At 37.2% G+C, this 12,715-nt stretch overlaps 1 protein-coding gene across 3 annotated transcripts in view; it reads left to right on the top strand.

Annotated features, from left to right (window-relative positions):
- Window positions 1-9,926, top strand: part of GPATCH2 (G-patch domain containing 2) — a 173,204-nt gene extending 163,278 nt beyond the window's left edge. For 2 of the 3 annotated variants that reach the window (XM_061185304.1, XM_061185305.1), the window contains exon 10: window positions 9,506-9,926. In XM_061185304.1, coding sequence (XP_061041287.1) covers window positions 9,506-9,726 — 221 coding nt within the window. In that variant the 3' untranslated portion in view covers window positions 9,727-9,926. The remainder of the gene's footprint in view (window positions 1-9,505) is intronic. The other variant, XM_061185306.1, reaches the window with a different exon arrangement.
- The last annotated feature ends 2,789 nt before the right edge of the window (window positions 9,927-12,715 follow it).

Raw genomic sequence — 12,715 nt, 5'->3', positions numbered from 1 at the left:
TCTTATCTTTATAAGCTTCCAAAGTTGAGTTAGCATGTAGAATTATTTTCAAGAAACTATTCTTGCCATTTTATAGGCCCTTATAGACCTCCTAAAAAACACATTGAATTGAGATGTGTTTTCACAGTTCCTTCTACCTTTAGTCAACATTCAATCTAAGCTGGAAAAAGACAGGTGAAGGTAACACTTTCTGATTTGAAATCAGGAATGGGAGTTAAAAGGCTGACAGTCTGAATATTGTTTGATGATCCCCTCTGATTTATATATGAAATATTATGTCATCAAATAGCAGATTTAGAAAAGATTTAGCAAAAGTTTATCAGAAAACTATAATTAGGCACTTTATAATCCCAAACTGTGTTTATACAACAATTTAAGATGTTAAAGATAAACAGTTATATACTGTATCCATAATAAATAATATTTTTAAAGATTTAAAGTTCCCTATGAAATTAATAACCCAAAATCTGATCATCTTTACCTGCTAGTGTATTGAAAATTTTACTCACCCTGTTGTAACAATAACACTGAAGCATAATTTAAGTAAGGCTATAGACTAGCCAGCTGTGTTATCGGTTGAACATTTATTAATTGTGACAGGAACACTGAATTTATTTCAGTGCTTTAGCTTATTTACTGCTCTTTCACCTTCGTATTTTGTATTGACAAAGTAAAATGAATATTGATAAGGTTAGGTATTGATTTTTAAACGTATGGCTTGTTCTCTGCCTCATTCAAAGTCACATACCAAAAGATAGTGGATGTCTCAGTAGCAAAGAATGTAGATTTACTATTATAAAACTGAGAACTGTTGAAGCAAGAAGGTTTGCAGCAGAACGCATTTTATAGTTTGAAAAATGTCATCTGTAAAGGTGAAGAAAAGCAGTGAGCAAAATAGGAATATTATTAACACGTTTTTAAAAGGCTGTCAGCAATGTTGGTTATGCTCTTGTGTCTTTGGTAGAAATCATAGCTTACTGAGGATTTGATACTAAAAAGATTTAAGTATGTTTATTGAGATATTGTGGCTACCACATTTTTTTAAAAATGTTTTGTCCACTACGTATTACTAAATTCATTGTTATCCACAATTAGTATTTGCTGTTACTATTTTGCTTTCTATTGAAATATTATCATAGGGAAAGTATTCATCATAAGTAGTAGACTTTCTTCTCTATTTTTAAATTAGAAGTTCGATATCTCAGTATAGATATTGCTCCAGCATAACTGTGTCTTTGTGGGCATGCAAGTTCTTAGCAAGAGGTTACATCACAGCTTTTTGTGACTTCTCCTCTGCATCCTACTGATATTTCAATAATAAAATAATCTTTATGAAGATTGCAGGCAATAAAGGCAGATTGTAAATCATAATGGGTGAAGGTTTTTAAAAGGTGTGCTTTTAAGTCATACTGAACATAATCAGGAAATGTTTGATGTAACCAAGCTCCTTTTCAAGGTGCTATGTCTCTTCAGTTGTCCAAATTTATCTTATCAATAATTATATTTTAAATTTACCATGTTAACCTCTTTTTTTTTTTTTTTTTTTTGGCCGTGCTGGCTCTTCGTTGCTGCGCGCGGGCTTTCTCTAGTTGGGGCGAGGGGAGCTACTCTTTGTTGCGGTGTGCGGGCTTCTCATTGTGGTGGCTTCTCTTGTTGTGGAGCACAGGCTCTAGGCACACGGGCTTCAGTAGTTGTGGTGCATGGGCTCAGTAGTTGTGGCTCGCAGGCTCTAGAGCACAGGCTCTGTAGTTGTGGCGCGCGGGCTTAGTTGCTCCGCGGCATGTGGGATCTTCCCGGACCAGGGATCGAACCCGTGTCCCCTGCATTGGCAGGTGGATTCTTAACCGCTGTGCCACCAGGGAAGTCCCCTATATTTTTTATTTTTATTTTCTTTTATCACTGGATCTGTATGACCACTGTAGATTATCTTATCTCTTCCAGGATTTTAAAACAGGCAGACTTTAGTGGCGGGGGCGGGGGGGGTTGTTGTTATTCATTTTGAAACCAAACTATGTCTAAACATATTGCAAAAGCCTAGGAAGTATGTAACTCTCTCCCTCTTGGGTATATGAACCACCTTTCAGTCATGTGTCTCGGTAGAGTCTTAAACAGCTCTCCATTGTCATATGATACAAGAAACACTTAAGAAGGTAAGCACACATGTTAGATAGAAAATAATTGCTGTTCCTGACAATATGAAAGACTAAATAATGAGAAAGTGCTCAAACCACAGAATACCTGGACATGCTGAATAATATGTGAAACCATCTCCTTTAGATGCATAGCCGAGACTGCAGGGAAGAAAGAGAGAAATGGTCCCAAGCACCCCCATGCCTATGCCAGTCTCAGAAGCCTTGAGGCTTGTTGGTTAGTGCCCTCGTGGAAAGAGAGGCAAGCCGGGGAGCTGGTGTAAGGCTCCTTATCAAGCCAGAACGTCTGACAAGCTCTAGCCTCAGGACAGGGCAGACTAGAAACAAAACTCACCCACAAGCACAGGAAAATTAAGAATCTGGTTTCCACCTAGGCTCCAAGTGGAAAACTCTCTGAAGATTTGTAACCAAGAGCCTACCTTCACATATGAGTTTCTAGTTTAAAATGACACCAAGCCAAAAATTAGCATAAAAACTGGTCTTTGAAGCAAGTGCAAAACCACTCTAGAGGTACACACCTTCAACCCCAAGTCTCAAGAACCACCACAAATGAAAACCTACTGAAGATGACCTCACAAACCAAAACTAAAAGAATTCGTTATTAAAACAGAGTCAAAGCGAAGGGGAATAACTGAAAAAGGAAAAGACAGATGTGATAAAGAACCAAGTAGAAATTTGAGATTATTTTATTTATTATGAAAATATCTTGAGAATTTTAAACTCACTGGATGGGTTGAACAGCACATTAGATACAGCTGGAAAAAAAAAAAAACAGTGAGTTTTAAGAGCGATCTGAAGAAACTATCTAAAAGAAGCACAGAGGGATAAAAATATGGAAAATATAAAAGAATAGCCAAAGTACTTGAAGGAGCATGCAGTTCAATATATGTCTAATACAATAGAACTTCCAGAAAAAGTAGAAAGAATAGAGAAGTGCACTATTCCAGGAGAATGTTGAAAGCATTCAATGAAAATGGCAGAATTTTTAAAAATGAAGAAAACTTGAATCTTCATGTTCAAAAAGTACAAGTCTATCAAGAAGTTGTAAATATAAATAAAGTCATACCTAGATACACTGTAATAAAACTTTAGAACACCAAAGACAAAGAGAAGAACTTAAGGGCAACCAAGGAGAAAAGATATAACCTACGTAGGAATGAAATTACACTGGCAACAAACTTAAAAAGAACGGAGCAATCCAGAAAATTAGAGAATATTTTCAAAGTGTGAGATGAAATAACTGAATCATCATAGAGTTTTCTGTCCAGTTAAATTATTTCCCAAGAGTGAGGATGAAATTAAGACATTTTCAGGTAAAGACCCATCATTACTAAATTTAATAACTCATGTAGAAGAAAATGGAATCCATGAAAAAAGAAAATAAAAATCAAGAAGGAGTTGGGAGCAAAGAAATTGTTAAACGTGCATAAAGCTAAACTTACATTGAATGTATAAAAGTGATGAGGATGGTGACAATGACCATAAAGAGGATTAATCTGGGTGTATAAATGTAAGATGGAGCTAAAACTCTGGACAACAATAATATGTAAAATGTGCGGGAATAATAAGTCAGGTATGCATGTTAACGTTTAAAAGTAATCATTAAAAGAATAGAAATATAATATGTAATTTTCAAGCTGTATAAGCAAGCAATGGATGCCAGAAAGGAGGAAACAAAAATGTATAGAAGAAGCAAGGTAAATAGCATTAAGTAATAGTGTAAAAATAATCCAAATATATCAGCAATCACAATAAATGTGAATGGAGTAAATGCATCAATTAAATTCAAGGATTATCATAATGAATAAAAGAACAAAATTCAGTATATGCTGTTTACAATAAATACAACTAAAACATAAATTGTCATTTAAATATCAGCCAAAGAAAGCTAGAGTAGCTGGGTTAATAACAAACAAAGGGAATTTTGAGGTATTTCAGGAAAGTTGAAACACTCTTCAAACAGACTTGCTTTGCTAGTTTAGCAGTTTTTTTCCAGGAGTTTGAAATTTATGGATATATTAAAATCTCAGTCATTTGGGAAAATGTGGCAGAAGAAATGACATAATAGAAACTAATGGTGATAGAATATTTTAAGATCAATGTTCAGTGAAAGGGTAACATTAAGACTCAGATGTCCTAAATTCAAGTTCTAACTGGGGCACTTTCTGACTAGTCGACTTTGGGCAGGTGCATTTCCTCTTTAAACCTCAGTTTTTTCTGTAAGTGGAGTCAATAATAACCTTTCAGGTTGCTACAGAAGATCAAAAGAAATGATGGCTACAGAAGCACTGGTAATCTCTAAGAGCTCCACCATTATATTTTAAGTTATCCAAGTATGTCAATGTGTGTACTATGCTGAATATTGTCCAAATGCAAATTGAGAGAAGTTAATATTGCAATTAACATGTAACCCAATTAATTTTTTTTAATGGTTTGGAACATCATCTCCACTAAAATTGTTTATTTGCCATTAATTCTCATAGGGAGGCAGTGTAGGTAATGGCAAGTGTGTAGGCTTTAAGAGTAAGCTTAACCGAAGTTTGAATCTTAGCTTAGGATGTGATAATGGTCAAGTACTTCATCTCTCTGAGGCCCATTATAATTCCCCCCTGCACAACTGTTATGAGGAATGGAGATAACGAATGTCACATGCCTAGCAATTAAACCACATGCCAGGTACGTAGTAGGTAGACCATAAATGGTCCTGATCATATTATAGCAACAAACATCCCTGTGTGCCTTCAGAACAATACAGTTTTATTTTAAGATTTCTTTAGTTCTCTGGAAACACTATTCTTTGATATACAATCATTCCATAAAAAATATGTTTCTGTATAACCAAAACATCTATTAATAAAAACACTCCCTTCTCCAGACATGTCAATACTGACCATGTCTTTCACTCCCTACTATGCAAAGTTTTCATCACTTAAGAAAAAAAAAAAATCCAGCTTCCCTGGTGGCGCAGTGGTTAAGAATCTGCCTGCCAATGCAGGGGACACGGGTTCAAGCCCTGGTCCTGGAAGATACCACATGCCGCGGAGCAACTAAGCCCGTGAGCCACAATTACTGAGCCTGTGCTCTAGAGCCCACAAGCCACAACTACAGAGCCCGCGTGCCACAGCTACTGAAGCCCACGCACCTAGAGCCCGTGCTCCGCAACAAGAGAAGCCACCGCAATGAGAAGCCCGCGCACCGCAACGAAGAGTAGCCCCGGCTCGCTGCAACTAGAGAAAGCCCACCTGCAGCAAGGAAGACCCAACGCAGCCAATTAATTAATTAATTAATTAAATTTTTTAAAAAAGAAAAAAAACTAAGAAACTAGTTTTACATTTCATTTTCTAAAAAGTGGCTTGTATTTTTAAGCAGTTATCTATTTGAACTGATTTTATTTAACAAAATTCCCATGAAAAATGTCTGAAATATTGCAGATAAAATGTAGAATGGTCTGAATTAGGCTTTCCTATATTAAGAAATAATTAAAACGTTTGACAAAAAGTAGTAACACCTACCACTTTCTCACATCCCAAACTGTGCTCAATGCTGTTTCTTTTCTTAACAGCAATCAAAAAACCCATGTCCCTAAATTAGTTACTGAGAACAGAGGACAGTATTATAAATTGCAATTCTAATAACGTCACATATAATAATAACAATAATCCTGCTCTTCAGCTGGCTAGTAAAGTAATGGGGAAAGAGGATGGATGGGAAGAAAGAATGAGCATAAACCATTAAAAGCCTTCTGAAAGCAGGGTCGGGACTGAAGCAAGGCACTAGCTGTTATGTGGGAAGCAGCATGTGTCACCTCCCCTTCCACTGGCTGTTTATCCAACATCAATACAACACTTTAGGAGCCAAATTACTAAACAAGGTGCCAATTAGGCTTGCAGTCAGCTGGATGGATTAGCAGCTAAGAGAGACCGATACAAGATTTTCATCTCTTGAGCCAATTACACCAGTGAACTACCATCCACAGTACACTTTGGAAGATTTGAGGGGAAAGGACCGACTCAGCTGTAATAGATATAAGAGATCCAGCATAAAGGGGGCTGGGAGCAGGAGCTTGCGGAAGGTTAGGAGGCTCTGTATTGCTAAAATTGCCCGAGCAGGAGGAGAGCCTCCCAGGAAAGGACTTAAAGGATTTAGCACTGCTAGGAACAAAAGAAAAGGAAATTATGGTTGTCGGATGCTGTGCTGAGTCTGAGCTGTTCCCCTCCCATGTCTTAATCTCATAAAAGGAGGTTGAGCGACCAATAGTAGATCTCACTCTAGAATCATTTCCCATGAAAAGTGAAGTATCTGTTGTTGTTTTTTTTAAGTGGTATAGAAAAGCCATTGTTTTTTGTTTGTTTCTGGGATCTTTGTTTCAATGTGGAAAGATTTAACATTTGAGAAATTATTCTTTTTTTTTACTGTAAAGATAATGCTTTATTTTATTTTTTGTTACGAAGAGAAATGAAACCAGCATTAAAAAGAGAGGGAATGGATTCTTTTCTGCCTGTATAAAAACCAGGCATGAACTTATGGTTACCAAAGGGGAAATGGGATGGGGGGGTGGGCTGAAATAGGAATTTGGGATTAGCAGATACACACAACTATTTATAAAATAGATAAACAAGGTCCTACTGTATAGTGCAGGGAACTATATTCAATATCCTGTAATAAACCATAATGGAAAAGAATATTTAAAAAATATATATATGTGTATACATATATGTAGATATATGTATGTATTACTGAATCACTTTGCTGTACACCGGAAACTAACACAACCTTGTAAATCAACTATACTTCAATTAAAAATATAGACAAAAAAGCATGGGAGGAATAGGGTGGCCACTGCTAGGCCACCATGCTTGAAACACCAACATTTTAAAATTACAAGAGTGGATCAGTTATTTACTATTTACTTCAGAACTGAGAATTGACTGCAATTTAGCAATTTGTGCAGAGATGTTTTAAATTGACCTCATATTTTTTCTTAAATATTAAATTTTAAACCTGAACCTTTGAAAGCTCTTGTATCGAAAATATTAAATAGATGTGTAACCTAAAGCAGCATTAGCCCTCTGATCTGATCTTAGCTTATAGATGGAATTAAATTAATTCATGGTGATGGCTAAAAAATTAGGGATATAAGACAAAATGCTAGTACACCATTTAACCTGACACACCTGAGCAGCAGCTGTTCAGAAAACAGTTAGATGCCTTGGTGGTCTGTCTTTGTTGTCACCATTATCATAATTTCAAAGTAAAAACTTAAAAAAAAACTTTATTGCCTTTTTGTTATTATATTAAACAAGAGTTCTGACAAAATGCTTCTCTTTGTTTTGTTTGGTAATTAAGAGTTCCATTTTTTATATTTTATATGTATTTATATGTATATTTTTATGTAGTTTAAACATATACGTAAAATCTCTGTGTATGTATATTTTGCCTTTGTCAAGCCGTAAATAACTTTAGTCCAGAATTTTTCTTTGGTACCAGTCTTTGGCCATTCAAGCCGTTCGCAGTTGAAGGTTTTTTCTTTTTTTTATAAATTTATTTATTTACTTGTTTGTTTTTTGGCTGCGTTGGGTCTTCGTTGCTGTGCGCAGGTTTTCTCTAGTTGCGGTGAGCAGGCTACTCTTCGCTGTGGTACGCGGGCTTCTCATTGTCGTGGCTTCTCTTGTTGCAGAGCATGGGCTCTAGGTGCACGGGCTTCAGTAGTTGTGGCACGTGGGCTCAGTAGTTGTGGCTCGCGGGGTCTAGAGCGCAGGCTCAATAGTTGTGGCGCATGGGCTTAGTTGCTCTGCGGCATGTGGCATCTTCCCGGACCAGGGCTTGAACCCGTGCCCCTTGCATTGGCAGGCGGATTCGTAACCACTGCGCCATCAGGGAAGCCTGGTTTTTTCTATTACGTGTTAAGATACTTGTTTCAATGAGCTAAGAACCAATTTGACAAATCCAAAACCAACTCATTATTGTGGTAACCCAGTTCTCACTCCCTGTAATGAAGTCAGCAAATGGCAACAGTGTATTCTATTCTCAGAAAATGTACTGAAGATTGAGAGTATCAAAATGTTTGGTAAAGGTCTTGCAAAAATCAACTGATGATTACTCTATAGTTTCAGTTATAAAACTCATCAGTTTCGGTTATAAAACTCATCTCTATTTGCAATTTCCTTCTGTAAGTTACAATCACAAGGAACAACCCACTCGCTATTCCCAGAAAGCCAGGTACAAATTACCAGATTAAATATACTGTTAGTTCAACTCTGACATTTCTTTTCTTTATTATTATTTTATTTTTTTACTGTGAGATACATATACCAGAGAATACATTGAAATGTGTAGATACAGTTTTAAAACACAATAATAAATTGGCCATTAGTGTAGCCACCACCCAGGTCAAGAAATAGAACTCTATGTGCTGCGGTCCCATAGATAATATTTTTTGTTATTGTTACTGGTGCTTAAGGAGCCTTCTGTGCCTTGTATCACCATCCTAAACACAATCTTAGAGAAGGAGTAGGACAGAGAATCCCAATTTTGGGGGGGGTGAGGTGAGGTAGAAGGTGCTCTCATAATCCCAAATCAGGGAAGAAAGATGGATGATGATGGGAAAGGGGTGCAGGGAGCACGTGGGTTGGTACCAAAGAGACATCTGACTCACAAGCCTTGGAGAGTAGTGAGTGATTTTGTCAACAACTGCTCATTTCAACCCTCAGATTGTCTCGGAAAACATAGCCCACATTTCAGAGCAGAAACATGCTGGACCTAGGACTGAGCTGGTATGCCACAGGCATCCTGCAGACCTTTGGAAACTTCTTTATCCCTGGAGCCCTCAGGACGGAATGGTGGGCAAATACTATATCCCTCAAAGTTCTACAACAGACTTTTGGGGAAGCCCCGATATAGGAGACCGTACTGAATATGTTCTCACTAAAACAAAGGTGGTTTCAAAATACTTTCACCCCTTTTCTTCCTACACAATCTCTAATGTTAGTTGCTTGATGATCACTTCTTTAATTGTCAAGGAAGAGTAACCACAAGATATGACCTGGTAGTTGAGTTTTGATGGCTTTGTGTTATGCCTGTTTTACAGATGAGAAGTCAGAAGCCCAAAGAGGTTAAATAACTTAATCAGCTACTAAGTGGTAGAGCTGAAACTAACCAAGGCCCTTTTTTCATTGATCCCTCTACTACAGCAAGCTCCTTATCCAAAGGTGAATCAACAACACTCTTGGGTACCTGGTTGAAAGAAAAACTTAGGAAAATGTGGTTTTCTTAGCCTAAGAGGCTCTTCACTTGTGTTCATAAATAACAGTGGTTTTGGGGGTTTGTTTGTTTTTCTCGTCATTTTCTAATTTTAGGATTTGTAGGAGAAAACGCCCAGCCAATCCTAGAAAACAACATTGGAAATCGAATGCTCCAGAACATGGGCTGGACACCTGGGTCAGGTCTCGGACGAGATGGCAAGGGGATCGCTGAGCCGATTCAAGCCATGCAGAGGCCAAAAGGATTAGGACTTGGATTTCCTCTACCAAAAAGCATCCCCACAACCACTGCCTCCAATTCAGGAAAATCCGCCTAAGAAGAAAAGCAAAGAAGAGATGTTTTACCCATTGTATTTGCTCTATGTATCCCATTGTTCTAAAATTACAACATAGCTTCTATTTTTGAAGCTGAAATCTAACATCAAAGCCTCAAACTTGTCACTCTAGCTTCCTAGCTGTGTACAGTTCTGCCACAGTGATAGAAATGGGATTCCATCGCAATTCATGGTGCTAAAGTAAAAACCTTTACCTTTTAAAAATTTTCAGCGATTTACATTCTAGGTGTAAAGAACAGCTCAATTTCTCTTATTTATTTTGATCTTGTATGTCAATAATTTCTAATGCTTTAGCTTGATTCATTCACGTGTGTGCTCGATGCCCTGGCAACTGAGCACGCCCACATGTTTCTAAAATGGGATTAGCCGGAAAGGATTGTGTTTCACATCAGCCCTGTCGGTTGTAACTGAAAACACCTATCATCACATCAGTGAAGTCCTAAGCACATCTTTGTTTGAAAGACTGGCCAATTTCATATTCCTTGAATATGGCTTTTTTGTTAGGATTCTCTAACAGGGTGACACCCATTGTCTATCCTTGGACAGTGTAGTATGAAGTTCACAGTTGACAAACAGCAATTAATGTTTCCCTCTGACATGTCGACAAAAATAAACCTCATCGTTGTGATCACCAGAGTGCCCTCAACATGACTTTAATGCAGATTTTATAAATTTTACCTCATTTAGAACATAAAATAATTATGGAAAGGAAAATATTTTTTAAATTCACCATGACTGAACTGTAAATTCCATTAATCTAGACTTCCTTCTACCTCTTTTCCTCCCAAAGGTTGATATTTTTTTAAGATCAACTCAACTGTAGTAAACTGATTTTAAATTTTAACCATCAGAGTAAGTTAGAATATCGACTCAATTTATTCGAAGATTTAAGTGGCTCTCCCAAGAATTCAGATTTCTGGCAATGATCCAGCCCATATACAAGGTGAACAAAAAATGAATGGTACTGATTCACCCTTTCTAATATCTAAGCAGTTACGTTCAAACCAAGCAAAACAAGTCATTTTTACTTTGTGCCTCGTATTGTTATATTGGAATCATCTGCTTCCTAACGTCAGAGATTCTAAATTGCTCTTAGTTTAGATGTTGATTAGTTATCTTCATTATTAAGGACTAATAATAATATTCTCTTTATAATGGCCTTTGTTGGTTGAGTGCAGGCCAAGATAACTCACGTGAATCACCCTTCTAATGTTTTAATTTTTTTCAACCTTTGTTTTTCTAGAGTAGTTTTAGGTTCACAGCAAAATTATGGGGAAGGTACAGAGATTTCTCACAAAGCCCCTGCTCCCACACATGCACAGCCTCCCCTGTTATCAACTTCCCTCACCAGAGTGGGACACTGTTACAATTGATGAACCTACGTTGACACATCAAAATCACCCAAAGTCCACAGTTAGTATTACAGTTCACTCTTGGTATTGAACATTCTACGGGCTTGGACAAACGTATAATGACATGTCTGCACCATTATGGTATCATACAGAGTCGTGTTACTGTGATAAAATTCCTCTGGGCTCCTCTCTAATAGGCTTTTGGAAATTTGTCACTCCCCAAGAGTTTTTTAAAGGGGGGGAGAGGAGGTTTATACATGTAATAGACCTGTCCCAGGTGGTCCCCTAAAGAAAACGCTGCCAGTTGGGGAGAGGAAGTTCAGCCTGCTATTTGAAAGGCCTAATGGTTTGCCGGATTTCCTTTTAAGGACGCGTTCCTTTTACGAATGATCTTCTTTCCTAGGAGTATCGTGGTAAAAGGACAAGTTGGTTAGAGGACTATAGACTACCAGGTGAGTTGCTCTTATGCTCTTCTTAGGCTATCAGGTCAGCATTCTTATTGGATGAAGTAACCTTGTTGTATGATTCTTTTCTACAAGTTTGTTACCTGGAAATTCGCCATTTTTAAAAAAAGGTTTTTGTTGACTACTCCTATCTATGTAAGGGGTAAAATTGTCTATATTCCAGTTTAAAACTTCTTTATGGTAGTATACAGTGCTCCAGGATCTGTTCAAAAGTTTCTTTTTGTTTGTTTGTTTGTTTGTTTAATTCCATTGCCTGAAGATCTTCTAAAATCCTAGAATTTTGAAAAGCCAAATGTGGAGCCACTGATAACACACAATGAGATTATTGTGAGACTGACTGATCCTAAATTCCTAAGGACTTGACCGTTCTTTTTCACTTTACCATGTTCTAACCCTTACAGTGAAGAAGAACAGACCATATATACCAGCTGTCATGGGGGAACTCCTTAACTAAATATTGCAGCTCTATGAATACTTTTTCTTGTCCTCCTGGATAGGTACCAACCTTCTGAAGCAAACCTTCTCTAAGATATCACTGAGCTTGGGTGTTCTCTAACTCAGCTCCCCAAAACGATTCATCTTTATATTTTCCCCTGATAGAAGAAAGGTCTCAATCTTGACATCTAGTGCCCTCTCTGTGACTCACAGAGGATTACAAACATCTCTTATCCTATGGAAGTGTTTAACTATACAGAATACGTGAATCAGTACTCAAAGCAGAGAGGTGACAACATCCCAAGCACCCCCCCTGCTCTCACACAGACATGCACCAGGAGCACATACATCCCTTCACCTTTCAGTGAAATTTAAGAAAAATCAATGCACACCTGAAGTTCTGCTTGGACCTGAGCTGAATCGGAGAAATAAACACAATTGAAAAATGCAATTTGTAATGTAAGTCAAATATCTTTTAAGATATGAAGTTCACTAATTTATGTTTTATATAGAGTTATAGTTAATTTTTACCAGTTCCTATGCGCATAGAACCCAAAGCATCCAAAGGAATTCATCCTTTAGAATGTATCAATCATATCTCCTTAAAAAGGTGGTTAGATTTTTCTCTTCTTCATAAAGCCAACTCTTCTACAGTATCTAAAGCTTCATATCAAATTAATTGCTTGTACTAAAAATTTTAGAGAGTACATTGTTCTCTTC

The sequence above is a fragment of the Eubalaena glacialis genome, chromosome 3 (genome assembly GCF_028564815.1).
Source record: "Eubalaena glacialis isolate mEubGla1 chromosome 3, mEubGla1.1.hap2.+ XY, whole genome shotgun sequence".
NCBI lineage: Eukaryota > Metazoa > Chordata > Mammalia > Artiodactyla > Balaenidae > Eubalaena > Eubalaena glacialis.
The sequence above is the reverse complement of the archived record's forward strand: the minus strand, read 5'-3'. Positions and strand labels throughout refer to the sequence as shown.